Source organism: Canis lupus, chromosome 19, assembly GCF_048164855.1.
Source record: "Canis lupus baileyi chromosome 19, mCanLup2.hap1, whole genome shotgun sequence".
In the NCBI taxonomy this organism is placed as follows: Eukaryota; Metazoa; Chordata; class Mammalia; order Carnivora; family Canidae; genus Canis; species Canis lupus.
The window spans coordinates 47,330,994-47,358,952 of record NC_132856.1 but is presented as its reverse complement, the minus strand read 5'-3'; the positions used below and the strand labels follow the sequence as shown (position 1 = coordinate 47,358,952).

Here is a 27,959-nt window from a genome sequence, read left to right as displayed (position 1 = left end):
TTCCTCTGGCGCTGCTCAACTCACCTGAGTAGAGGAGAAGCCTCCGAGTGCATTCCGCTGCTGGGACAGCCACTTCACCACGGGCAGGGCTGTGGCCACATCACCCAGGAGGGTGTAGGTCAGCAGGGCATAGGCCGTCATTTCCACCTCGGCTGAGACCACTGCAATGGACAAGGCTGGTTGGGGCTCTTTCACTGCTGGGACCCAGCACCCAGCACCCAAAGCCGGTAGCCAGTACCTGACTGAGAGACCCCATCACTGAAGCTCAGGAATGCATCCTTGTCTACGTCCCGGGAACCCGTCAGGCTCCAGTGGGTGACCCCATCTGTAGGGCCAGGACAGGTCAGGGGCCACAAGCCAATCAAGTGTGTGGCCTGGCCTCCCGTGGTTGAGTAGCAGTGCCTATGGTCTCAAGAAGACACATTGTGGGAGAGGAAGTGGACCCCAAAGTAGGAGGGTGTCAGGGGCAGAGGGCCAGGGCAAGAAGGGCCTTGGGGCTGTCTTCCCATCTACAGCTACATGACAGACCCAGTCCCTCCTGACCCTTGGCCTCCCTCCTGATGGGTCTTGATGGGGCTCCAGCTGTCCCCACTCAGGACCGAGGAAGCCACTTGCTAATTGCAAAGCCTCCAAGGATTCTGAGCTCACGTGAGGGATAAAAGGCCCTCAGACCACAGAGAGAGCGGGGCTCCTGCCCAAGATCTCAAGCAGGTACTCCTACATCCTGTAGCCAATTGAGTGGTTTTAGAATTTGGCTTAACGTTTGTTTGTTTTTCCTTCATCTTAGCAATGAAAACATTCCTCAGGTGATATCATAAGCCAAGAAGCTTCTGGGGAAGGTGGGGAGCAGGGAGTGGGATGAGGTCCAGGAGTGGGGTGGGGAGGGGGCTCAGTCGGGGAAGTCTCTGCCACGGGGGCTCCCCAAACCCAGTGGATAGTCATTCTGTCCACGGGGAGACCCACATACTGAAGATGGAAAGGGCTTCGCAGGGCTTACCCAGTGATGGAAGGCGTGGGGGCCCTGGGGTGGGGTTTGTTAGCCCCTATCTCACAGGGCAGAAAAATGACCCTCGGGCTCAAGCCACTTCATCAAATGGAGTCGGTAGGAGATACAATAGCAAATAACAAAACAGTGAGCAAAGGGTGCCTCTTAGCGTCACGCATGTGTCCAAGAGCTGTGTACTGGGGTGCACTGCGGGTCGGCCCCACAGTGGCCTCACGGGTGGCAGGTGGGGGCCCCCTACCCTGGGTGATGGCCAGGCTGCGGAGCTTCCGCAGCGCTGCGGGGGCTGCCGGGCTGCGGAGCAGGGTCAGGGCGTAGGTGGTCAGGGCGCTGCTGTAGGGGTCCACGGCCAGGGGCGCACTGGACTCCAGGAAGTGCCTCGCTCTGGCAATGGCGCTCCTCTCCTCCTGCAGGATGGGGTGGGGAGTGGAGCCCTGGGAGGCTGTTCTGTCCCCCCCCCACCTGCCCACCCGCAGATTCTCCTAGGGAGAGCACTGGATGGCTCACAGACTCTCATTTTGTCTCCCTCCGGGAGAGACTCCCTCTGGGGGCTCTCACGGCTTGCAGACCTGGCTTTCAAAACCCCCACCCCCTTTTTTTAGGCTGGTATCCACTCTTTCCAAATGAAGTCTGAGCTCAGCAGATCAACTCAGACAAGTTCTAGGGGGAAGTAGGCAGAGCCCTGACCACTCTGTCCCACCCACCCCATCTGGCTTCTGAGACCCCCTGCCCAGGCCCACCTCATGTTCCAGGCCTCGCCTCTATTGTCGCCTCCTCCAGGAAGTCCACCAGCCCTGATCACACATCCCCCACCAACCCCAATGTGAGCCACTGGGAGGACAGAAACGGAGTCCACCGTCCAGTGACAGCTTCTTTCAGAGAAGTGGCCCAATAATATTGGTTAAGTGAGAAAAATGAGTGATTAGAAGCATTAATGAATTTAGCAAATGAGCAATGGTGTCCCTGTCAGCACCGACAGAACCATGGTGTTAAGATAACCCTGCTATAGGGCAGCCCCGGTGGCGCAGCGGTTTAGCGCCGCCTGCAGCCCGGGGTGTGATCCTGGAGACCCAGGATCGAGTCCCACATCGGGCTTCCTGCATGGGGCCTGCTTCTCCCTCTGCCTGTGTCTCTGCCTCTCTCTAGCTCTCTCTGAATGAATAAATAAATCTTAAAAAAAAAAAAAAGATAACCCTGCTATAGCAATTGCTAAGGTCTCAGAAAGAATGTTCTCCCCAAGCTTTCCATCCTCCACTGAGGACAAAGTATGGAAACTGCCCGTAGCACGTGGTGTCGAGAGGTACCGTGTGCCTCCCCGGGACCGGTGCCAGGCCCGACAGCAGGTTCACTGGACCCCGGGCCAGGCCCACACCAGCCCAGCCCAACACCTCGCAGTCAGGATAAGGTCCTCAGAAGAAGAGCGGACACAGAGATGCAGGCACAAGGCCATGTAGAGACCAGAGTGACAGCCATAAGACTAGACATGCCTGGAGCCCCCAGGAGCTGAAGAGGCCTGGCCTGGAAGCATCTTGCCTTCCAGCCTTCAGAGCTCTAAGCCTTGCTGACACCTTGACTTCAGACTTCTGGCCTCCAGAACTGTGAGAGAAGGAGCCGCCTGGCACTGGTTATGGCAGCCCCGGACATGAATCCAGGGGTCATCACTTAGCCCAGGATGTAGGGACCTTCCAATGCTTCACTGAACGAAGAAGACACACGTGGCCCAGCTCTAAACGCGTCATAGTGTTAGAACGACCTGGATGTCCATTTAGCTGAGATAGCCCAGAGGATGGGGGCGAGGCTCGCCTCAGGAAGGCTCAGGGTCCCGGGCTCCTGAATCTCAGAGATGCAGGCACCCACTAGACCCACATCCTAGGACCCCCCTCAGACCCGGGCCAACCAGGACAGTCAGATATTCTGGGAGGCAGGGAGGATGCGTTTGCCATGGCTGTGGAACAAAATACCACAGAGTGAGCGGCTTAGAAAGTAGAAATGTATTGTCTCACCGGAGGCTGAGATCAAGGTGTGGGTGGCATGGGCTCCTTCCCAGGGCCCTGAGGGAAGGGTCTGTTCCAGGCCTCGCTCCTGGGCCTATAGCTGGCTGTCTTCTTCTTGTGTCTCCACAGCATCTTCCCTGTGTGTGTGTGTTTCCAAATGCCCCCTTTTTAAGGACATCAGTCACACTGAATTAGGACCCATCCTAATGGCCTCATTTTAACTTGATTATCTCTTTTTTATTTTATTTATTTTATTTTATTTTATTTTATTTTATTTTATTTTATTTTAAGATTTTACTTATTTATTCATGAGAAAGGCAGAGACATAGGTACAGGGAGAAGCAGGCTCCCCGTAGGACCCTGGGATCACACCCTGAGCTAAAGGCAGACGCTCAACCACTGAGGCACCCAGGTGTCCCTTGACAACCTCTGTAAAGGCCCTATCTACATATATAATCACATTCTGAGGTCTTGGGGTGCTTTGGAACAGATGTCGGTGCCCCCCACCACAATATGCTGAAGCCCTAACCCCAATGTGAGGACATTGCCAGGTGGGGCCTTTGGGCTGTGATTAGCTGTAGGTGAGGTCTTGGGGGTGAAGCCCCCACATGGGATCAGGGGTCTTTCCACAAAGAAGAGAGCCTTAACCTTGCTCTCTCCCCACATACACATGCGCACAAGGGAAAGGCCACGTGTGGACCTAGCAGGAAGGTGGCTGCCGATGAGCCGGGAAGAGAGTCCTCACCAAGAACTGAATCAAACAGAACCTGGCCTTGGATGTCTCAGTTTCTAGAATCATGGGAAGTAAATGTCCGTTGTTTCAGCCACCCAGACTGGTATTTTGTGACAGTGGCCGAAGCTGACCTGAGCTAAGACGGGTTAAGGATTTCAGGATATGAATTTTAGGGAGACACACTTCAGCCCTTTGACACAGGGCAAGGGGCCCTCTGGGCAAAGTGTGCGAGACATGAAGGATCTTAGGATCCTACACAAACCCTTGACCCAGAGGTTAAATCCGATTTGGGAGGCCAAGAATTCTGAGAAGTGCCATAACTCACAATTCATCGTCAGAGGGTGTAGAACTGAACACAGATGTTAGGAATGGTGGGGTCCTTGCCCCCAGGGCTGAGATCCACCATGGACACCCTCATAGCAGGGAACGTGCTACCCCTACTCCTGTTTCACAGAAAGAACAATGACTCCTTGGTGCCCCAGGGACACCTCCACCTCCACTGGCTCCAGTACCAACTGTAAACGAAGGTTCTAGACCCTTCCCCCAAAAAAACTTTCACAAGTTTTTGTATAGGTCTCCTTGAAGTGAGCCCACAGGTCACCAGCCAGGAAACTGATCTGTCCCCAAATGACCCCCCCAAACAGGGGCCGGGGGCATCAGGGAGTCCTGGGAGGTCCGGTTCTCAGGATCCAGTTCCCTCACGCCACTCCCCCCTCAATTATCACAGGACCTCTCAATCCTCTGCTCAGACTCCAGGAAGATGGACATCCTGGGATCACCGAAAAGCATGAGAAAGAGTGGAAGGAGGGCATCGAGGGAAAAAAAAAGCCTGCCGGAGGATGGCCAGCCTGGCCTGCGGGGAAAGCTGCCCACCCGCTCCCCCAGCCACCCTGTGCTCACCTCGGAGGCCATGCCCGTCTCCAGGAGCGCAGCCACCACATAGGCCGTCAGCGGGACGGTGCCGTGGATCCCACCCTGCAAGAGGACTCTAGAGCGTCACCCCGAGCCAGAGGGGACAGCCCTCGACCCCCTACTGGCCCCAGACAGCAGCACTGGGGAGTAGGCGGAGCAGGGCTAAGGTGCCAGAAGGGGGCCGAGAGGCCACTCACCTGGATGTCCTTGTTCAGAATCCTGCCCACGGCCGGGAAGGAGCCATCCGCCCGCTGCTGCCGGACGATCCAGCCCTTGGCAGCCTCCAGCTCCTGTGGGTCGATGAAGATGAAGCTGCGCGCCTGGGCAAAGGACTTCAGGACAAAGGCCGTGAGCCTGAAATAGGATGAGGCAGGGGCTGGGGGCACCGTGGGCTGGGGCAGTTGTGCAGAGAAGGTCACCTCCCGAGCACCCCCTGAGGAACTGTGCATGCTCCCTCACGCGCCACCCCCACCCAGAGTCTCTGCTTCCTCACCTGTGACATGGGAGGGGCCATGTGAGTGCTCCAGGGAAGGGGGTGAGCACCCAGCCGGGCCCAACGACAGAGACCAGCCTCTCTGCCCATGACTGGTGCTAATGCCCCTCCACAGCCAATCCCCAAGGGGGACCCCCAGCCTTGCAGAGAGATCTCCCATCTCTCTCAGGAACCTGCAAGTGTCTTAGATGCCTGGACCCCTCTGTGGTCCTGGCCAGCCACCGTTAGGGACATTTCAGTCCCTGGGCCTGGGAATGACTTTTGAACAGGCACATGAAGTGATGCTGGGAGCAGCTGTTGCAATTCTGTCGCCACGAGGAGAGCAGCCACTGTGCTGAGAGAGCCCACGGGGACCAAAGGAGAGAACCGGGGGGCTCCTGATGCATGGTGGGCTACCAGACTGGCCAGCCCTCTAGCCCCCACACCAGCCCTGTGGTGTGAACTGACATTTAGAATTGCCTTTCAGGCCAGATTTCTGTTGCTTGCAGCCGAAAACATTCCACCAAGCCACTAGCCTCAGTTACCCCACCCAGGCGCTGGACATGTCATGTTTCTGTCCCATGTACACAGGACGGGGTCCCGCTTGTCTCTCCACGCTCCGCCCACATGTCTCTCCCCAGAGGAAGCCTCTTGGGCCCCCTCACTCTGGGATGGGCGTCTCTGGACTCCCAGGACCCCCAACCGGCCACCCCACAGCCCACCTCGGTAGTCACATCCTTGGCTTTGCAGCCTGTGCCTGTCCACCCCGCCCCCCTCCCCGCTGCATCACTGTGCATCCGAGTGAGAGTTGATGGGACCCAGGGATGAATAACAGGGTGAAAAATCAATGCAGGAGAACCAACGGATGGAAAGCAGAGAGCCAGGACACCTAGGTGGCTAGGCGGCTGAGCATCTGCCTTCGGCTCAGGTGGTGATCCTGGGGTCCTGGGATCGAGTCCCACATCGGGCTCCCTGCAGGGAGCCTGCTTCTCCCTCTGCCTATGTCTCTCATGAATAAATAAATAAAATCTTTAAAAAAAAAAAAAAAAGAAAGCAAGAAGCCAAGAGGGACAAGCCGCAGGATGGAGGAGCAGGTCCCCCTCTTCAAAATCTAGGGGCTTCCCAGGCGGCTACCGTCCAAACGGCAGAAACCAAGTGTCGGTGACAACATGGAGACACGGGAGTGTCCCTGTGCACTGTCGCCGAGAATGTAAACTGGTGCTGCAGCTATAAAAACACAGTTGGGCAGTTCCTGGAAAACTCAGGGGCCAAGCTCCCGTGGGCTCCAGCGATTCCACATCGGGGACTATCCCCGCGGGAAATGGAAGCAGCATCTCGATGTATTTGTACACCTGTATTCGCAGCAGCTCTGCCACGGCAGCTAACACATGGGATGACACAGTGTCTAGGCTGATGAAGAGATTAACAAAATGGGGTGCTTCCACATGCTGGGATGTCATTCAGCCTTAAGAGGGAAAAACTCCGACCCTGCTACACACGCAGCACACGCAGACCTGGAGGACACTGCGAGCCGTGAAGAAGAGGACAAGACGACGATCACACGAGAGATCCCGGAAGTCACCAAATTCACAGGGACAGAAGCTAGGATGGGGGGGGGGGGGGCGGGGGAGAGGAGTTCATGTGTAACGGATACAGAATTTCAGATTTACAAGATTAAAAAGAGTTCCGGGGATGGATGGTGGTGACCGCTGCACAGCGTGAATGTACTGAATGCCACTGAACTAGATGCTTAAAAATGGTGAAGATGATATATCTTATGGTTTTTTTTTTTTAAGATTTTATCTACTCATTTGATAGACGAGGGATAGAGAGAACATGAGCGGGAGGAGAGGGATAAGCAGGCCCCCCGCTGAGCAGGGAGCCTGACTCGGGGCTTGATCCCAGGTCATGATCTGAGCCCAAGGGACATGCTCAACCGACTGAGCCACTCAGGCACCCCGATAAATTTTATGTTCTGCGTACTTTACTACAATAAAAAAAAAAAGTTAAGAGGAAGAAAATCAATGCTTTTTTAAGGGGGAATTGTCAAAATGTGAAATAGCCCATAACCTCAAGCCTGCATATACCTATCCCAGGAGTCCACTCATCCCGGCCACCCTCCCTCACTGACCCCCAAACCCATCTTTTCTCCTGCCTTTAGGGCACCTGCATCAGCCAGACCATGCTCTGGCTCCCATCTCCCAGGCCTGCCCCTGCCCCGAGGCCGGCTCTGCACCGTTGCAGCAAAGGGAGTTCCAAACACCGCAAGTTCCAATCAGCAGGGACGCAGGGCCAAGATGGGATGCGGTGCCCATGTGCTGGGCATGGTGGGACTTGCACCCTCTCTCTGGGCTGGTCAGCCCTCTGGAGCCAAGGGAGCAACACTCTACAGTTTGGGGCTCAGCCAGCTGTGTCACTGCTCCCCCGGGCCTGGCACTGCTGCTGGGCAGTGGACACTGTCAGCTTTAAGACAGGGAGAGCAGTTTTCATACCCATAGCTGCTGCAGGTGCTGCTGGGATAGAGCTCAGGGAGAGAAACCCCATCTGGAGACAGGAGTTGGGGTGCCCCCACAGTCTCTGTTAGCCCAAAAGTAGAGATGGCAAATCCACAGCCACACAAACCGCCCTGCTCTGAGTATCCCAGGTAATAAGACCGAAGGGGTGCACAGCCCCACCTTTGGCCCTCCCTGCCCTGGTTGCCCCAAAAGCCAAAGGGAGCCGCTTGCAAGGGAAACCAGACCCCAGGCTGCTCTGCCCACATACTCCCCTGACCTCAGCCTCCAGGCGGTGGTCCGGCCTCTCCCAGTCCATCCCCTCCTACTCAGGGTGACCCCCGTTTCTGGGTCCAGTGGGCTCTGAAGAGGCCCAGAGCAGCCAGGACCTGCTTCCGAGAGCCTGGAGAGCTAGCACGGTGGCAACAAGAGCAGAAGGAGTAACTATGAGAAATAGTCACTCTCACAGCCACACTCCCATCGCCGCCCCCAGGGCCCAGCAGAGCCTGTCTCCAATTCCCAACCAGGCCCTTGGTCACCCTGGGCATCTGGCCCCGAGCGTCCTAGCCATGCGTGCTGCACGTGAGGCTGTGGCTTTTGGTGGGAGAGTCCCCGCGGCCATACACCCCAGGGTGGGGACTCACCACATGCTCCCCGACGCATCCCGCTCCCCGAATGCACTGTAGGAGCCATCCCGGTGCCTGTAGGTCAGCTGCCGCTGGTAGCCTGTGGGGCAAGTGGAGGGGTCAGCATCCCAATGAACGGCTGGGAGCCGGCCTGGAAGCATCCCTTGGACCCCCACCTGCTGCAGTTGCTGAAACTGCCCCACCCTTGAATCTGGAGACCCTGAAACAGCTCCACGCTGTGGGTCTGGCTGAAACCTCTCATTTCCTGACATCGCCGCTGTCACTCCCGGTCATACATAGGCCCTCAGTCATGCCCAGGTGATCAGTGATGTGCACCATCTCGAGGCAGCACCCTCTGTCACCAGGGGTGGGGACTACTCCATGAGAGAGTGGCTTGCTCAGAGAACAGAAGGCTTCAGAAGAGCCGGAGCAGAAGAGCAGAGGGGCAGGGGAGGGAGGGGAGGTGGCCACTTGGGCCACACTGGGTGTTTGGTCTTACTATGAGGGCAGGAGGGGGCATGGGCTATGAGGGGATATATGCAGTGGGTGGTCTGTAGGGTCCGGAGAGGAGGCAGGGAGACCGGGAGGTGGGCACCGTCCAGGCAACCAACGACAATGGGCCTGGAGCAGATGGTGGTGACAGGTGGGGAGGGTTTCTGTGGCAGAGCTGCTTAGCTGAGCCAGTCCAATGGAAAGATCTAGAGGACCCAAAGGTTTGCAGCTTATTCGCTGGAAGGAATAAGCTGCTCCCTGGAGGTGGCAAAAGCAGCAGGAGCTCTGCGCTGGGTGGGCTGTGACCCCCCAGATTCATGTCCACCTAGAACCTCAAAATGGGATCTTATGGGAAATAAGGGTCTTTGCAGTTGTAATCATGCTCCAGACCTCCAGATGAGATCATCCTGGAATAAGGTGGGACCCAAATCCAATGGCCAGTGCCCTTGGAAGAAAAGAGAAACAGAAGTAGACACAGACCCAAGAGAAAGTCCTATGAAGGCAGAGGCAGGGAACGGGGAGTGCGTCTACAAGCCGAGGAACGCCTGGGGCCCCAGAATTCGGCCAGGAGGGAGGCACGGACAGAGTCCCTCAGAGCCTCCAGACAGAACCAAGCCTGGTGAACCCTGGTTTTGGACTTCTGGCCTCCAGGGCTGTGAGCGAACCCAGTCCTGTTGTTCTAAGTCACTTGGTTTGTGGTACAGGCATTCTTTGGGTACGGGTCAAGGTCAGCTTACCAATAAATTGTGCCAAACAAATGTTTTGGTTTTTCAGTATATTGAAAGTTATGCTTACGCTATACTGGAGTCTATTATATCTAAATAACAGCCTACACACCTTACCTTATTAATTTTAAAATATTAGGGCTAAAAAATGCTAACCATTATCTGAGCTTTCAGGGAATCGTCATCTTTTTGCTGGTGGAGGGTCCTGCCTCCACGTGCTGGCTGCTGACACATCAGGGTGGTGGCCACTGACGCCTGGGGTGGCCGTGGCCATTCCTTAAAATAAGACAATGATGAAGTTTGCCACATTGATGGGCTCTTCTTTTCATGCCCAATTTCTCCGTAGCACGCGACGCTGCTTGATAGCATTTTACCCACAGTAGGATCTTTTTCAAAATTGGAGTCAATCCTCTCAAACCCTGCTGCTGCTTTATCAACCCAGTTTATGTGATACCCTAAATCCTTGGTGGTCATTTCAACAATCTTTACAGCATCTTCACCAAGAGTAAATTCCAGCTCAAGAAACCATGTCCTTGGGATCCCTGGGTGGCCAGTGGTTTGGCGCCTGCCTTCGGCCCAGGGCGTGATCCTGGAGTCCCGGGGTTGAGTCCCACGTCAGGCTCCCTGCATGGAGCCTGCTTCTCCCTCTGCCTGTGTCTCCGCCTCTCTCTCTCTCTCTCTCTCTCTGTGTCTCTCATGAATAAATAAAATCTTAAAAAAAAAAGAAACCATGTCCTTTGCTCCTCCATAAGACGCAACCCCTCATTCGTTCAAGTTGTAGCATGAGATCGCAGCAATTTGAACATAATAATCATTTAAGAGTTTGAAATTTTGCAGAAGTTACCAAAATGTGACACAGAAACATGAGGTGAGCAAATGCTGTTGGGGAAATGGAGCTGATAGGCTTGCTTAATGCAGGGTTGCCACAGATCTTCAATTTGGAAAAAACGTCCTGTCTGCAAAGCGCACTCTAAGGAGCCATGCCTGCACCTGTGACAGCGGCCCCAGGAAACGAACACCAGCAAATTTGGCAGAAAACCGGGGCAGGGGGCTTGATTTGAAGCTTGTAGAGTCTGAAATGCCTACTGGCTGAAGGTCACAGGGTCTGGCTGTTCAGGGGAGCTCCCGGCCGCCATTTAGCACTAGGGGTCATCAGCCTTGGGGTGGCATTCAAGGCCCGACCCCCCAAAGTGTTCAGCGACCTGAGAGTCCCTGGCCACAGACCCAATAGGCTCAGGGTTCCCGGCAGTCTCTGGTCAGCCTTTATCAGGCCAGATTTTCGGCCCCCAGCAAGCCCTGACCTTCCCTTTCCATCCGAAAGTCTCATGTTCACCATGAGCTCTGGAGCTTTCCTTTTTCCTGAGAAGGAATGGCTCTGGATCATCAGGCCTGCCTCTGGAGGTCTTGTACAGAAACACAGGCACTGTGGGAACCTTGACAGGCCAGGAGGCAGGAACCTCAGGCCGGCCTCAGGAATCAAGGTGCTCACCTGCCTCAGTTTCCCCCATCTGAGAGGGATCTGACATTACCTCAGCTGGGCACATGCGAGCCCTTCTTGAAGGCAGAAATTTCCAAGGTTGCGCCTGTGGGTTCTTCTCTCACTCTGGCTGGGACCTGGTGCCCTGGCTGACCAATCCAATCCAGGGGAGCCTGGGATCTCGGAATCCCCCACCACTCACCCCTGCATGGTCTCAGGCTGGCTGCTTCCGGGAGTCTCACTTTGCTCATGTGGGAAATGAGGACCATTATAATCTGGGGGTTGCTGGGAGGTGCACGTACCTGCCTGCGGTGAATGCCAGCTTCACAGCTGGGTCAAGCCTTCCCCTTCCTCCCCTTCACCCCAGCTCCAGCCCAAGGCCAGAAGCACACATCAGAAGACCTCAGGACCTTGGCATCAGCTGACTTAACTCCCCTGCTACACAGATAGGAAACTGAGGCATTTCCTGAGGCCCTACCTAAGGACACACAGCAGGTGCCTACGACAGAGCTGAGGCTCCAGCCTCCCCCGTGCCCCTCCTGTGGGGCCAAGACAGGCAGAGGGGGCGGGTCAGGCTACTCAGAGGTCCTACCTCTATAGGTAGGGCTGTATTCTCTCTACACATGGGGTTGTACCCTATCCTAAGGATCTGATTCCTGGTGATAGAAGATATTTAGCGGTGCATGATCTCTGAGGCTGTTCAGTGCTGTCTTATTTATTTCTGAAGATGTTCAGTGCTGTATTATTTCTTTTTTTTAAGATTTTATTTATTTATTCCTAGACACAGAGAGAGAGCGGCAGAGACACAGGGAGAGGGAGAAGCAGGCTCCACACAGGGAGCCCGACGTGGGACTCGATCCCAGGTCTCCAGGATCACACCCCAGGCTGCAGGTGGCATCAAACCACAGTGCCACTGAGGCTTCCCTGTATTGTTTATTTCTGAAGATATTCAATGCTGCGTTATTTAGGGGAAAAGACTGGAAATACCCCTGGCACATCCAAGAGAAGAGTTTATTTAGTATGTTGTATTCCGTAAATGTCATGGACAAAGAGCGTAGACTCGAAAATGATTAATGAGCACATCCAGAGGTCCACATCCAATTTTACTTCTGGACACCCAGCCCATAGAAATTCACCAAGTACCCGGACAAGATGACTCAGGGCAGCACGTATCTCAAAGCCCTAACGTGAAGCTGTTCCAGCTTCCATCATCGGACACGCTGCCCCTGGTCCCACCTCGAAGCAGTGAGGGCCAACAGGACCACGGCTCTGCACAGCCCTGGGGGGACAAATCACACACACAGCGTGTGGCTGGGACACTCTATAGAATGCCACGTTACAAGACACCAAGGGCGACAATGCTAACCTGTGCTGCTGGAAAGCGGTAGTGTAAATGTGGAGCCAACGTGGACGGGGAGACTATAGAGAGTTATTTTGCTTTTCTAAATATTTTTATAATGCTATTATATTGCTCTTCTTATTTAAAAAATCTACATTAAAATTTTTTTAAGATTTTATTTATTTGAGAGAGAGAAAATGAGAGAGCACAAGCAGGGGAGGGGCAGAGGGAGACGGAGAAGCGGACTCTGCTGAGCAAGAACCCCACCTCAAGGTTTGATCCCAGGACCCCGAGATCATGACTTGAGCCGAAGGCAGATGTGTAACCGACTGAGCCACTGAGGCACCCCCCGAGAATCTACACTTAAAAGACACCATTCCTCTCCCCATAGCTGATTCCCAGCATTCAGTGCCTTGTCCTAACAGGTGCAGACACCAGGCTCCTGCTGACAGTGACCAGATGGGGCCACCCCGTGTGGCCTCTTTCACCCACTTTGGTCCCCCCTCATCTGCTATGCCAGGCATGTGAGCTGCTTTCCTCTCCATGCCCTCCACCTGGGCAGTCTCCCCCCACTCCAGTACCTTGTACCAGGTAGTCCGTGGTCTCTTGCTCCACCTCGGAGCTGAGCTGCCGGGTTTTCTGAAGATACTTCAGGACAAAGATGTTGGGTGCAAAGTGGATCATGTTTTGCTCTCCACAGCCAAAGGGCAGCCGCAGGAGGTTGCTGAGGTGGTTCAGGGTAGGCCCCATGACGTCTCCTGGTGGGAGGAAAAGAGAGCTGGGCTGTGGGCTGGCCTCCACTGGTGCCCTGGCTGTCCTAGGGATAGCTTCCCCAGGGTGGCCTATGGCCTAACACTGGCCACCCACCCTCTGACTGCCAGCGCTGCCCTTTGGGACCAGACTGTGACCCGTGCCCACTTAGCCCAACGGGTGCCCTGGCTTTGGCAGCCACCTGCTGGAACTCTCCTACACACCTCCCTCTATGTTCTTTAGTCTCAACTCCGTGTTCTTTCTCTACCTCCTCATGAGCTGAATGTTCATTTATTTTCTTTTTTTTTTTAAGATTTATTTATTCAGGGATCCCTGGGTGGCGCAGCGGTTTGGCGCCTGCCTTTGGCCCAGGGCGCGATCCTGGAGACCCGGGATCGAATCCCACGTCGGGCTCCCGGTACATGGAGCCTGCTTCTCTCTCTGCCTGTGTCTCTGCCTCTCTCTCTCTCTGTCTGTGACTTAAATAAATAAATAATAAATAAAATAAAATAAAAAAAAAGATTTATTTATTCATTCATGAGAGACAGAGAGAGAGAGAGGCAGAGACACAGAGACATAGGCAGAGGGGAAGCAGGCTCCCTGTGGGCAGCCCGATGTGGGACTCAACTCTAGGACCCCGGGATCACACCCAGGGCCAAAGGTAGATGCTCAACCGCTGAGCCAGCCAGGGTGTCACTGAACAAGGTTCTTTGTGGCTTTTTTAAAGATTTTTTTTTATTTATGAGAGAGAGAGGGAGGGAGGGAGGGAGGGAGGGAGGGAGGGAGGGAGGGAGGGAGGGAGGGAGGGAGGGAGAAGGAGAAGCAGTCTCCATGCAGGGAGCCCAATGTGGGACTGGATCCCGGGTCTCCAGGATCAGGCCCCGGGCTGAAGGTGGCACTAAACCACTGAGCCACCTGGGCTGCCCTCTTTGTGGCTTTTAAATCAAGTGCATTTAAAGCTATACATTTCCAGGTACAACTTTGGTTGCATCCCACAAATGGTGACAGGTCAATCCAGCCATTGTAGTTCCATTTTAATTTTTTTTTTTCAAACTTCCAGTAGGAAATGTGATTTTTCTCTTCAATCATGAGTGTTTAGATTTTTTTTTTAATTTTCTTTTTAAGATTTTACTTATTTGTTCATGAGAGACACAGAGAGAGGCAGAGACATAGGCAGAGGGAGAAGCAGGCTCCCCATGGGGAGCCTGATGCGGGACTTGATCCCAGGACCCCAGGATCACACCGAGTCAAAGGCAGATGCTCAACCACTGAGCCACCCAGGCATTCCTTTTTTTAAGTTTCTGTACATTTTGTGACATTGTTGATGTACTTTTAAGTTCTTTTTTTTACATTTCTCCCATGCTTTCCTCTCTTCGGCACTTTGTCTTCCTCTTCTTGGCCTCTCTGCACCACACATGGCTGACAGGCCCTCCAGAACTCCTGCTGTTCTGTGATCACACCTCCCTTCCTCCCCTGGCTTTTCCTCCTGCCCCACTGAGGCTGCCACTGCTCCTGCAGTCGCCATCCATGGCAGGGCCTGCCTACTTTCTCATCACCCTCCTCTGAGCTTCTCAGCTTCTTCTTTACCTTTCATCCCCCTGTGCCAAAGGTACTGGCATACAGGTCCCAGTCTTTACCCCCTCTCCATCCCGGCCCATCTGCTTGCTCCCTTGTGCTACTACACAGACCACTTGCCCGTACAGTCATCTCTGACTTGATCTTCTGCCTCAGAAATAATAAACTTCCACATCCTCTGATATGGCCCCAACCACCAACCTGTCTGGGCTCCAGGGCTTCTGTCCTCTGATGTCAGAGAGCCCTGAGCCCCCACATTCAGGTTTGTCGGCCCCTCCTGGCCTCTTGCCTTCTCTCTACACTTCCAACACCCAACACCATGTCGAGCACACGGTCCCCACTTTCCACTCCTGTATCTGGGCAGGATACAGGAGACAACCCACACCCTATAGACCCCCAATCACAGCCACTTACTCCTGCTCAGCAGATGCTCTAGGTATCTGTCCCTCTCACCAGGACCCCCACCTCCCACCCTGCAGCTGGCTGACTTCACCTAGATATTCAGCCTTCTGGCACATCACCCCACGCTCACTGCCTTCATGGAATTCACCACCTGCCCTTTGGGGTTTCCTCACACAGGGCTTGGACAGGCTGGGTCTGGACCCATCTTCTTGGGCACACTGAGAACACCTCAAAGACGGTTGGGGCCATCTCCGGGTCTGCCTCAACATGGAGAAAGCACCAGAAGCTGCTTGTTGGGTGAGTGGGTATGGGGTTGGAAGCCCCAGAGCTACAGATCCCCTGTAGAGGCCAATGTGAAACCAAGCCTGGAGTGGACACCCTGCCCCTTGGCCTGAGTCTTCACCCCCCTTCTCCCCCGGCCAGGGTACAAGGTAGACGCACCTATGACGGAGGCCACTGCCCGCTCAGACCCAGGGATGGCGCTGTGCGGGACTCCCAGGGTGAAGGCCTCACTGTAGCTCTCGTCCACCTCCACCTTCTTCCAGATGCGGAACTCACCCATGGAGCCCCAGCCAGTGGAGAAGCCGATGAATCGGACCTCTGGTGGCCTGGGGAGGGTCCAGGCCATGATGACAGACTCATTGGAAGGCTCTGGACCATGGCCAACCTGAAAAAAGAGGCCAAGGCTGCTGGATGCTGGAAGGAAGCACACAGTGGTACTCAGGCAGCAGTGACGCTGGCTAGGGCGTCACACAGAAACTAAAGGTGACCTCATCCACTAGACACACAAGTGTTGCATCTACAGATTCCAAAGTCATCGGACTCCCTGGAATCTCTGGGCCTTTGCACATGCTATTCACTCTGCCTGGAACATCCTCCACTCCCCCAGTTGCCTGGTGAACTCCTATTCATGTTTAAAAACCCAGTTTGGCTATGTCCCTCCTCTAGAAAGCTATGTTTGCTGCTCCTTCTCTATGTCCCCTTTGCCTGGCCCATGAAGTACCCCAGCCCCCATTTCACCTGCTTATATGCTCTTTCCTTCTCCATGACTACCCACTATCCCTCAGCTCCCAGATCCCTGGGGGTTTCCTCCAACACAGCTCTCACTTTTTAATTTTTTTTCGTAAGTGGCTCCAGGCAGACTGTGAGCAACCTGAGGTGCTGCCCTGTGTTTATCCTCCCTCCTCCCTGACCCTGTCAGAGCCAGACACAGAGCAGGAAGCAGCAAATGCCATGGAGCATGAGGTTCCCATGCCCAACCCCAGTCAGCCCAGCCATGCCTGGATGAACCCGCCATGCCAGCTGATCCAGAATGTTCTGAATTCATCCCAGGAGAGGATCTTGGCCGTGTGTGTGCTGGCCACAGGGTCGCCCATCTTGCTGGTGGAGATCCAGGACCTGGTGTTCTGGTGGCCCCCCAGGACAATCTCTATCATGCCTGCCGTGTCCTGGGGCCCGGCGGACAAAGCCACTCGAGCATCATTGTGGGCTCTCACAGCCACATCAAAACGGGTGAGACACAGTGGCCGCTGCACATACTGGAACTCATACTTGTTGGGTGTGGAGATGTGGACTCTCTCTGGATGGAGGGAAGGAGAGAGGGTGTTGAGGGGGTACCTGGAGGCATCCTGCCTCTCCCTGCCTGTGCCTGGAGCTTAGAATCAGGACCACGGGGGGCCAGTCCCACTGTGGTTCCTCATGCAGCTGCATGAGGAATAGCAAACGGAGCTGGCTTAATGAAGCTTTGCCAACAGGGCACAAAAGATGAAATGCTCACAGGAATAAATCCTACAAAAGATGTGGAAAGATCTGTATACTGGAGACTGCAAAATGCTGTTGAAACTAATTAAGACTCAAATCAGTGGCAAGATAGACAGTGTCCGTGGATCAGAAGACAATACTACACATACGTTAATTATTTCCCAAACTGATGTATAAATTCATTGCAATCTCAATCAAAACCCAGCAGGGTCTTTGGGGGAAATTACAAAGCTGATTCCACAATTTATATAGAAACATCAAGAATCTAGAAGAGCCAAAGCAACTTTGATAAAGAACCAAGTTAAAGGACTCACACCTCTGATGCCGAGACTTAATCAAGTGCTCAACAGAACAGAGTAGGGAGTCCAGAAATGGACCCACACGTGTATGAACAACTGATTTGCAACAAAGGTGTGAAGGCAATTCAATAGCGAAAATCGTTTCCAGAAGTGGTTAACCCAGAACAGAAAAGGGAACTCCGATCCACATCTTACATGGTCTCCAAATATCAACTTGAAATGGATCATAGCTACTTTTAAGTTTCTAATACCACAAACTTTGAGGAGAGAACGTAGGATTTGGGAAAGATTTCTTAGATATAACAAAAGCATAATCCATAAAAGGAAAGATTAATCGACTGGACCACACTGACATGAGAAACTTCTGCTCTTACAAAGACACTATTAAGAGAAAGAAATAACAAGCCACACCCTGGGAGAAATATCTTTGTGAAGCATTTATCTGGTAAAAGACTTGTATTCAGACTTTTATAAAAACTTCCAAAACTCAACTTAAAATAAATGTTAAAAGATTTGAACAGCCACTTCACCCCCCAAAAAATATACCAGTAGTAAACAGGCACGTGAAAAGATGCTTGAATGATGGAAATGCACGTTAAAAACACAATGAGATACCATCAGACACTTATTAGAAGGGCTAAAATTAATCAGACTGACAACCCCAAATGTGGGGTGAGGAGAAGGAAATGATTCCCACCCCCGTGCTGGTGGGAATGCAAAATGGTACTATTACTTTGGAAAATAGTGTGACCATTTCTTAAAAGGTTGAATGCATACCTACTGTATGATTTAGCCATTCCACTCATAGGTAGTGACTCAAGAGAAAGGAAAGTTTATCACCATACAAAGACTTGTTCATGAATATTCATAGCAGCTTTATTGGAAATAGCCCCAAACTGGAAATAATTCAAATTATCCATCAACAGGTCAATGAATAAAAAAAGTGCATTGCATCCATTCAATGGAGTCCCACTCAGCCTTAAAATGATTGAATTATTGGTACACACAACATGGATGCATCTCAAAATTCTTATGCTGAGTGACAGATACCAGATAAAAAGAGTACATTTTATATGATTCCATTTATATAGAAGTCTAGAAAGTGCAAAGTAACCTACAGCGACAGAAGGCAGGTCAGTAGTTCCCTAGTGACAAGGGTAGACTGGGTGAATGATTACAAGGGAGCATGACTTTGGGGGTTAATGGAGATCCTCATGATCTTAGTTGTGATGGTTTCATGGATATACACATATGCCAACACTTACCAAACTGTACACTTAAAATACGCTTGATTTCTTGTATATCAATTATACCTCCATAAACATGTTAAAGATATTACCGACTTTACCTTGAATACAAATATATATTCAGCCTAATGTAAATTATATTGTAAAAAATAGAAGCAACCTATGTGTCCAACAATACTTCAAAACATTCCATAATGGTCAAATTATGGAGCAGACATTTGATAGAACATATTGAAGATGTTTTGAAATGTTTGTAAAGACTACAAAAACAAGGAAAAGTGCTCAGGATGTGTGAAATGAGCAGAGCAGAATGCAAATTTTATATAGTTCATGAGTTAAAACTATGTTAAAACAAACAACAATCAAAAAATAAAAAAATTAAAAATAAATAAATAAATTTTAAAAATTAAAAATAAAAACAAACAACAATCAATCCTATGAAACCAAATAAAACAAAATGTCAGAAGAGGTCATCTATGGATGCAAACCAGAGGAGGTATTTTTCCTTCTTTCTATTTCTATCTTTCTAAGTTCCCTGTAATAGTTAGGTATTGCTTTTTGTTTTCCCAATTTTTGTAAAGTTGTAAAATACACATAATGTAAAATTGGCCTTCTTAACCATTTTTAAGTGTACAGTTCAGTGGTATCAAATACAGTCATATTGTGCAAACATCATCGCTGCCCGCCTCCAGAACTCTTTTCACCTTGCAACACTGAAACTCTGTCCCCATTAAACACCAAGTCACCAACATCTCCCCACAGACCCTGGCTCCCACCATTCTACTTCCTGTCTCTGATTTTGACTTCTCTAAGTACCTCATACGACTGCAATCTTACAATATTTGTACACATGTACCACTTTTTTTAGGGGGAGAGGGGCAAAGGGAGGGAGTGAATCCTAAGCAGGCTACACACCTCTTTGTGGGCCTCAAACTCACAACCCTGAGATCATGACCTGAACCAAAATCTGTAGTCAGACCCACACACGTATCACTTTTAAAAGTGATTTTACTTTAAAATTTACTGAGATAATTGCAGATTCACAGACAACTGTTAAGAAACAATATGGAAAGATCTGTGTCCTCTTTTTTAAGATTTTATTTATTTAACAGAGAGAGAGAGATAGCGCACCAGAGAGCACATGCAAAGGGAGTAGCAGAGGGAGAGGGAGAAGCAGGCTCCCCGCTGAGTAGAGAGCTGGATGCGGGGCTGGATCCCAGGATCCTGGGATCATGACCCGAGCGAAGGCAGACGCTTAACCAACCGAGCTGCCCAGGCACCCAAACTGTGTCCTCTCGACTCAATATCCCCCAGTGGTATCTCGCAAAATTCTACTACAGGATCACAATTGGGATATTGACATTGATACAAACCATTAAACTTATTCATATTTCCCCAATTTTATTTGGACAGGATCCCTTTTATTGCCCTTTATCACCATATCCACACCCTTCTTTGCCATCCCAGCAATGAGTAATATGATTTTCATTTCTAAAATTTTGTCATTTCAAAAATACCATAAATGGAGTCATTTATGGACCCTTTTGGGATCAAGTTTTTTTTTTTCACTCAATTCCCTTCATCCAAGTTGCTGCAAATATCAATAGTTTATTCCTTTTTACCAGTGAATAGCATCCCAAGGTACAAATGTACCATGATTTGTATAACCATTCATCCACTGAAGGACACCTAGACTGTTTCCAGTTTGGGGCTATTACAAATAAAGCTCATATGAACGTTTGTGTGAATATAAATCTTCATTTCTCTGGGATAAATGCCTAGTAGTGCAATTTCTGGGTGCTAAGCTTGGAGCATGTGTAGCTTTTTAAGAAACTACCAGCAGTGGCCATACCATTTTATAATTCCCACCAGCAAATGTATGAGTGATCCCTTTATTCCACATCCTGGTCATCTTTTATTGTGGTAACTTTTTTTTTTTAAATTTTAGTCTTCCTGGTAAGTGTGCATTGATAACTCATGGTGCTTTATTGTGCACTTTGCTAATGGTTAATTATGAACACCTTTTCATATACTTATTTGCCATGTGCATCTCCTTTGGTGAACTGTTTATTTCTTTTTCCTGCTTTCTTTTTTTTTTAAGTTATCTCTACCCCCAACGTGGGGCTCAAACTCACAACCCTGAAATTGAGTTGCATGCTCCACCAACTGAGCCAACCAGGTGTCAGGTGTCCCTCCTTTCTCCCACTTTCTAATTGGGTTGTTTTATTTATTGTTGAATTTTGAGAGCTCTTTATATATTCTAGGTGCTAGTCCTCTGTTAGATCTGGGTCTGGAAAGATTTTCTCCCAGGCTGGAGCTTGTATTTCTTCCTCTTAACAGCATCTTTTGCAAAGCAGCTTTTTATCTTTTAAGTAGACTCCATGCCCTGTGGAGCCCAATTTGGGCTTGAATTCATGACCCTGAGATCATGACCTGAGCTGAGATCAAGAGTCAGACACCCAACTGAGCCACCCAGGTGCCCCTTGCAAAGTAGTTTTTAATTTTGATGAGGTCCACTCATCAGTTTCCTTTTATGGGTCGTGCTTTTTAATATCATGTCTAAAAACTCTTCACTTAGCCTAGATCCCAAAGATTTTCTCCCAATTTTTTTCTAAAAGTTTTATAGTTTTACATGTAAGTTCACAATCCATTTGAGTTAATTCTTGTATAAAATGGGATCTTTAGGTCAAAATTCATGCTTTTGCCAATAGATGTCCAATTACTCCAGCACTGTTTGTGGAAAAGGCTCTCCTTCTTTCATTGAATTGCTTTTGCACTTCTGTCAAAAATCATTTGAGCATATATGTACCGTATTGCTATTTATTACAAAAAAAGGGGAAACATGTCAAGAGGAAACCTGTGTCTAGAGTGGTCCATGTGGGTCATGGGACAAGTTGTGCTGAATGCCTTGGCAGTGGCAACCCCCAGGGACTCCTTTGCTCTGCCACCTGCCAAAGCCTGCTGGAAGACTGCCCAGTGCCAGGCTAGGCCTGAGCTCCAAGCCAGATGGCTCCTCTGGCACGGCCTAGACAGGGAGAGGGTGGACCCTCCCACCAGCAGCCCAGGGTCATGTTCCACCTAGCATTTCCCTCACCCCGCCAAGGCAGAGGCATGGAAGGGTGCTTCTCCGGCCATTCTGTCCACTGGGCACTCTGTTCTCATTTCCCTTTCACGGATCATGTACAAGTATAATGTCAATTTCAGGGGACTGGGGCAGATCCCAAATCCCACACCTTTTGGAACTCGCTTTAATTTCCTATTTTCTCTATAGGCCCAGGATTCTGGGTCAGTCTTGCTTTCCCTGATGTGACTCTAAGAGCTCCCTTCCCTGGATCCTGGCCTTCTCACCCCAGGGCCCCAAGGACAGCCCTATTCCCACCCACAGACTCTTCTCATTGGTGTCTCCAGTCTACATTCGTGGGCTGCAGGGCAGACCCCCGGCCCACATTCTGGCTCACGATTGTCACCAGCCTAGACATCTCAATTCTCTGCTGCTGCGTCTTCTGAGCCCAGGAAGGGCAGGCATCCACTTTGCAGTGGGAGAGCTACAACAGTGTGGGAGTAAGGGCCCACGTCCTCAGCAGGGCAGGTGCAGGGACTCACCATTGGGACAGAAGAAAACACTGTAGGTGTACGCACGGGGGGCTCCTTCCGGCTGCAACAGAGAGATGGGGAGAACTGAGTGTCGCAGGGGTGGTCAGCACAGGGCAGTGGCCACCTTTCTATGGCAGTGGCTCTGGGTCTAGACCCTGCAGGGCAATGCCAACATCACAGGGACACAGAGAAGGACCAGGCTGCCTACTTCCCAGGCCAAGGTGGGGAAACTGAGGTTCATTCCCCTTCTCCAGACTCTGGTCAAACCCACTCACCAACTGCTCCTAGCCTTGTCATGCTTGCCACAGTCCCCACCTCTGTCCTCCTGGTGTAGGAGGTAGCCGGGGAGCCAGGCAGGGTGACACTGGCTCCCCCTCCATCCCATAGAGCACACACAATGGGAAATAACTGTCACCCGCTTCCCGTAAGCCTCTTGGGAATGTGTTACTGTCATCTTCAGTCTCCTCCCCAGCAGATGGCATGCAATGTCCACCAAATAACTGATCCAGCAAACAAACCATGTACCCAGAGCTCCCTGGTGCGGTGGAGGAGGAAAAGGGTGCTGCCGCTTTATCAAGACACACATCTGCCACCTCCTGTCTGAGAAATCCCTTTTTCCAATTCACCCTTCAGGTTTTTTTCCATTGACATCTTGGGTCCTCTGCTGTCTAAATGTCACCTCCTGCCCCCAGGACAGCTTGCACGAAGCTGTGCTGGCAGATGCTGCAGGCAGAGCAGACTGCTGAGTGCTGAGCAGTGGGAATGGGAGGAACAGCCCAGGAACAGCGGCCCCTGAGAATTCCTCTCTGTGTGGGACACCTGGGTGACTCAGCAGTTGAGTGTCTGCCTTTGGCCCAGGGCGTGATCCCAGGGGTCCTGGGATTGAGTCCCACATCAGGCTCCCTGCATGGAGCCTGCTTCTCCCTCTGCCTGTGTCTCTGCCTCTGTTTGTCTCTCATGAATAGATAAATAAAATCTTTAGGGGATCCCTGGGTGGCTCAGCAGTTAACCACCTGCCTTTGGCCCAGGGTGTGACCCTGGAGTCCCGGGATCGAGTCCTACATCGGGCTCCCTGCATGGAGCCTGCTTCTCCCTCTGCCTGTGTCTCTGCCTCTGCCTCTCTCTCTCTCTCTCTCTCTCATGAATAAATAAATAAAATCTTTTAAAAAACATCTTAAAAAAAAAAAAAGAATCCTTCTCTGTGCATTGAGAAATTCCTTCCGCAGATGGAGGCGGCAAGAGCTCTAGGCCTGCCAGTCAGCCTGGATGCTCTGCACGGCGTGCCATCTCCTCTGGCTACAGGAGGGTGGGCAGTGGGCCAGGGAGCGTGCTCGGGCTGAACAAGAGGCTGCCAGGGGTCTCTGGGTTTCCCGTTGAGGCCATCCCATCCTGCCAGCTCACGGAGACTTCATTCCTCATCAGATGACACGCCTGTCCCAGAGGAATCTATCACGTCACATCAACAACCCTGTGCCAATGACTCGTCCACCCCTGGGAGTACTGCCCAGTGCGTGCGTGACTCCGGGCGCTGATGGAAATCATTCGTGCTCAGCACTGCCAGGACCACAGCCAGGACGGAGGGCAGCTGTTTGCAGCTGGGCCACTGGGGAGGGGCGCACACTCGGGATGCTGTGAGGAGTTTCATCGGCGCCACTGGGGCAGCGTGAGTTTCTCAGCAGGGCTCTGGGCTCCGAGGTGTTCGAGCAGCGCCCATAAAGATAGGGCATCACTGCCACTGCGTGCCCAGGACTGCAAGGCATCGTGTACATTCTCTCTGGCCCTCCCACACTATGGAGGCAACTGTGAGCACCCCTGATGTATGGAGCGGCATTGGACTATCTGAGACACTAAGTGGCAGATCCTAGATTCCCAGCCGGGGGGCAGGGAGCTGGGGTGTCAATAAGACGCCAACACCTGGGCCCCTGTGGTCTAGGCGCTGTGTCCTCTCTGCCTGGGCATCCTAATGACAAGCCTCCAAATACCAGGTCCCAATCCCTACAACTGCCAGTGACAAATAGGAAGTCGGAGGTGGAGGCGCACCGCCCTCCAAGATGGTCAGCGTGGGGGGCAGAGGACACTTCCCTGCAGCCCTTGTCAGTCCCAGGCTGCTTTACCACATGTCACTCTGCACCACAGGGGGGCTGGATGCTGCAGTCCCCTAGTGAGGAAATGCAGAGACCCCTCACCTGCCCCAGGACTGAGAGCAGGACCCATGGGAGCTGCCCCAGCCCTGGGCAGAGACCACATACTCCAGCCAGCACTCCCCCCTCTACTCCCTGCCCAAGCCCAGGGTTGATGGAATCGGGCCCCGGCCAAGTGTCCTTGGTGAGGACACGGGCTTACCTCAACCATCACACTGCGCCTGATGTGATCCCTCCCAGTGGGGACCCTCCGGTCAGCGAAGCTCTCCTCCGCGTGTTTGACGGACTGCCCATCCCTGCAGCAGCTTGTTTCTCCGTAAGCTAGGGCTTTGGCTGCAGAGATTTGAGAGCTCAGGTGCTTGCTGTCAGAACAGGCTCCCACCCAGCAGGGAGCCGGACCGTCCCTCCCCCTCATCCCACGTGGTGTGTGTGCAGGTGTGCCACACGTGTTGTGCAAGCATGTGGGCACGCATATGTGTGCTATGCTGGTGTGGCCCCTAAGCTCAGCATCCTCGAGGTGAAGCTTTGGGCCTCGCCCCCAGGGACCACCCTGCCCTACCTCCTGATGTCCTGCCTCCCCAGCTGCCCTCCTGACCTCATCTACTGCCTTGCCCACCCCGCACCTGTGCCTGGCTTCAGCACGCGGACCTGGTGGTGGCCCAGAGGGTGGGGGGATGCCTGAGGCAGCAGGGGCCTCACCTGTGACATTGCTGATGCCCAGGTCACTGAAGGAGAGAACCACCCAGGCAGGCTCCGTCTCCCCAGAGGCCACGCACATCTTCTTGGTCAGATGGCGTTTGCCTGGGTGCCCGACAAACCGGATGCCCTTGGGAACAGAGATCTTCACGTACACCTGCAGAGGGTGGGACGCTGCTCGTGGTGCCCGGGATGTGTGCGCCCTCCCAGCACATCACACCGCCCACAGCATCAGCTCTCTCCAAAAGCCATGCTCGTCTCGGAAGGCCCCCTTTCCGTTTCCAATCAGAACCAACTATTCACCATTGTCTTGCTGGGAGGCCCCTCTTCACTTCAACCCCCGACACCCCACAGAGCCAGCTTCCCCTCAGGACCAAGGCTGACTCAAGGGCAGCTTCTCCTGCCACGTCCACCCACGGCACCAGATGGGAGGGACTGCTCCACCTTTCCAGGCCCTACAAAGCACTTCTTCTGAGGTCCATGGTGTCACAACACAGTTCTGTGTGTGTGCGCGTGTGTGCCATGCATGCACGCATCTCTGTGGGCATACCTATGTGTATGTGTGAGTGTGGCATATGCACACACATGTGCATGCATATAACCATGCACAATGTTTGAGCGCATGCATGTGCATGTGTGTCTCTACGTGCACGTGCAGTTATACCTTCCAATCTAGAACAGGCTGTTTGGTCCACATCCATTTGTCCAATCAGCATATATGAAGCACCTAGTGGGTGCAGGTGCCTACGAGGAGCTAAAGTAATGAAGCCAAAGAGAACGCGAGTGACCCCAGGCCACAGGGGATCAACATGCATAAGTCCCACACGCATGCATGTGTGATGGGGAGGAAAGGAGATGAGAAAAATCTAGCAGCAAGTGGGATGGAGCGTCTGAATCCTACCAAAGGACAAGCCCAGCTGGACCAGAGGGTGAACAGCTGGTGCAGGATGCGTCAGGAGCCCCCACATCCCTCTGAGTCAGCGTTCTCCCAAAGAAGAAAGAAAAAACTCAAGAGCCAAGGTCCTGGGTAGAAGGACCGGCTGTCCGTGTTGGGGGATGTAGATGGGTCTGATTCCCTGGTGCCCTGGGGATGCGCAACAAACCAGCCACCAGTGTTGGAGCTAAAATGGGCACCTGAGGGTCTTGCCTGCCAATTCTTCGAGGACCCTCCCCTTGTGTGTGTGGGGGGGAACCATCCTATAGATCAGGGATCAGCCTGCACTTATTCCAGATTTTTAAGACTGGGGTCCTATTCCCCTGGCTATACTCTATATTAAAAAATATGACAGAGGGATCCCTGGGTGGCGCCGTGGTTTGGCGCCTGCCTTTGGCCCAGGGCGTGATCCTGAAGACCCGGGATCGAATCCCACGTCGGGCTCCTGGTGCATGGAGCCTGCTTCTCCCTCTGCCTGTGTCTCTGCCTCTCTCTCTCTCTCTGTGTGACTATCATAAATAAATAAAAATTTTTAAAAAATGACACAGAATGGACCATGCAGGCACCAGGCTCTAGGGCTGCGTGCTCTGAACCTACTCCACATTGGCCCCTGCCTTGGTTTCCACCACAGCAGCTCTCACCCAAATGAATGCACGAGGCTCTGACCTTCTCCCCTCTGCTTTCCCCAGAAGACCATAAAGCCCAGCCAGATTGTGTGTTGGGCAGTTCCCGGGACAGGCTAAGCTGCCTCCTGCCTCTGTTGCTTGTGTATGCTGTTCCCTCTTCCTGGGATGCCCTTCCAGGCCCTGGTGCCTGACTCAAACGTTGCCTGGAGATTCTCAAGGTCAAGGGAGCTGCCCCTTCCCAGGGCTTGCCTGGCTCCCTGTGAATACCCAGTTCTAGCATAGCTCTGCCCCAAACTCCCTGTGAGACCTTGGACATGTAACAATGCATCTCTGAGCTTCCTATCTCTCTGGGAACGATCCCATTCACAGCTCTTCCTCCCCGGCCCACGCAGGTGCTTGGTATCGATGCAGGCAAAATCCCGAGGCCAGCACTGGCCACGGAGGTTAGCCGTGTCAGCGCTCCCGAGGTCACACACAGGTTGACCCCATGCCCTGGGCCCTGGGGTCCTCTGAGGTCTACACAAGGCCCAGCACACACTGAGCACTTGGGCAATTGGTTCTGAGTGACAATGAATGCGAATCACCAGCGTTTTACATCTAGGGGCTCCTTTCTGGTGACCTCTTGATATTTCATTCCTATTTTGGAATCTGTACTGGCTGCATCTTTTTTCCAGTTGAAATTTTCCATTAATTAAAGGCTGAAGGGACAAGAAGCTCCTAGGTGACAGTACACGAATATGTGGCTCTTCTATAAAGTCAAAGAAACACCAGCAGGAAAGTCAAATGTAAACACCAGCGTCGAGCTCATCCTGTGCCAGCCAGACAGCAGCACGAGAGGCCCTTTACTAACCTTCAGGCCGTCACATGCCATCGCGTGCAACATGCTTTTGGGCAGATGTAATCATTCAGGGGACGCATAGCATTTGCAAAGGGCAAAAAAGGAGTAAAGCATCTCAGGTAAAGCTCAAGGTCACCTTCAGCCCGGCTCAGAATGCTTGCTGTCCCCGGCTCCAGGCCAGGCCCAGAAGTGATCACAGACCACAGCCATCCCCGTGGACACTCATGAGGGGCCCTCACACCTACTCTTTCCCTCCTGCCCCAGAGAAGCCAGTGGGGGTGACCGGGGCCAGGTTGAGCTCTCACGCTGAGTTTACAGATAGGGAAACTGAGGCAAAATAAGGCTGTAAATAGAAATGCCAAGCGAAAGTCCAGTCTTCTGGGGGCAGCGAAGTGTGAATGTCCTGAACCCTCAGCAGCCTTGGGCACCCCACAAGTTGCAAAATCCAATTTCTCTCTAGCCAAATGTTCTCATTTTTTCAGGAAAAAAATGGAAATCTGGGATTTGGGGATGAAATCTTTAGTTTCCACAGTGTCTGGTTGAGGCTGCAGGTCACATCCTTTGCCCTTGGTATGGAATGAGCCAATGGCCCTGGGGGCTCCCCACGTACTCGGGCAGGGCCAGGGGGATATCAGCCATGTCCCCAGAGTGTGGCTTGTCGGAGTGAGGCTGAGACCTGCAGACGGCAGGCCTGCTCCCAGATGGACCCCTGATCCTGCACCCCACTCACTCCTCCACCCACGGCCTTGGCTTTCAACCTCAACCCCAAGGGCTACCCCTAACTGTGGAGAACCCTCCCCATCTCCCTTCCTTCCTCCCACCAGCTGACCT

At 52.4% G+C, this 27,959-nt stretch overlaps 1 protein-coding gene across 9 annotated transcripts in view; it reads right to left on the bottom strand.

Moving 5' to 3' along the window:
• The window catches only part of CPAMD8 (C3 and PZP like alpha-2-macroglobulin domain containing 8), a 77,263-nt gene that overhangs the window by 11,299 nt on the left and 38,005 nt on the right, over nt 1–27,959 (bottom strand). For all 9 annotated transcript variants that reach the window (XR_012012188.1, XR_012012186.1, XM_072786852.1 and 6 more), the window contains 12 exons: nt 24,734–24,887; nt 24,237–24,367; nt 21,903–21,954; nt 16,273–16,571; nt 15,434–15,659; nt 12,847–13,023; nt 8,251–8,332; nt 4,840–4,996; nt 4,631–4,705; nt 1,245–1,410; nt 239–325; nt 25–161 (listed from right to left, as the gene is read on the bottom strand). Coding sequence is in view for 7 of the 9 variants with exons in the window: in XM_072786852.1 (XP_072642953.1) it covers nt 25–161; nt 239–325; nt 1,245–1,410; nt 4,631–4,705; nt 4,840–4,996; nt 8,251–8,332; nt 12,847–13,023; nt 15,434–15,659; nt 16,273–16,571; nt 21,903–21,954; nt 24,237–24,367; nt 24,734–24,887 (1,743 nt within the window). In the remaining 2 variants the exon portion in view is untranslated. The remainder of the gene's footprint in view (nt 1–24; nt 162–238; nt 326–1,244; nt 1,411–4,630; nt 4,706–4,839; nt 4,997–8,250; nt 8,333–12,846; nt 13,024–15,433; nt 15,660–16,272; nt 16,572–21,902; nt 21,955–24,236; nt 24,368–24,733; nt 24,888–27,959) is intronic.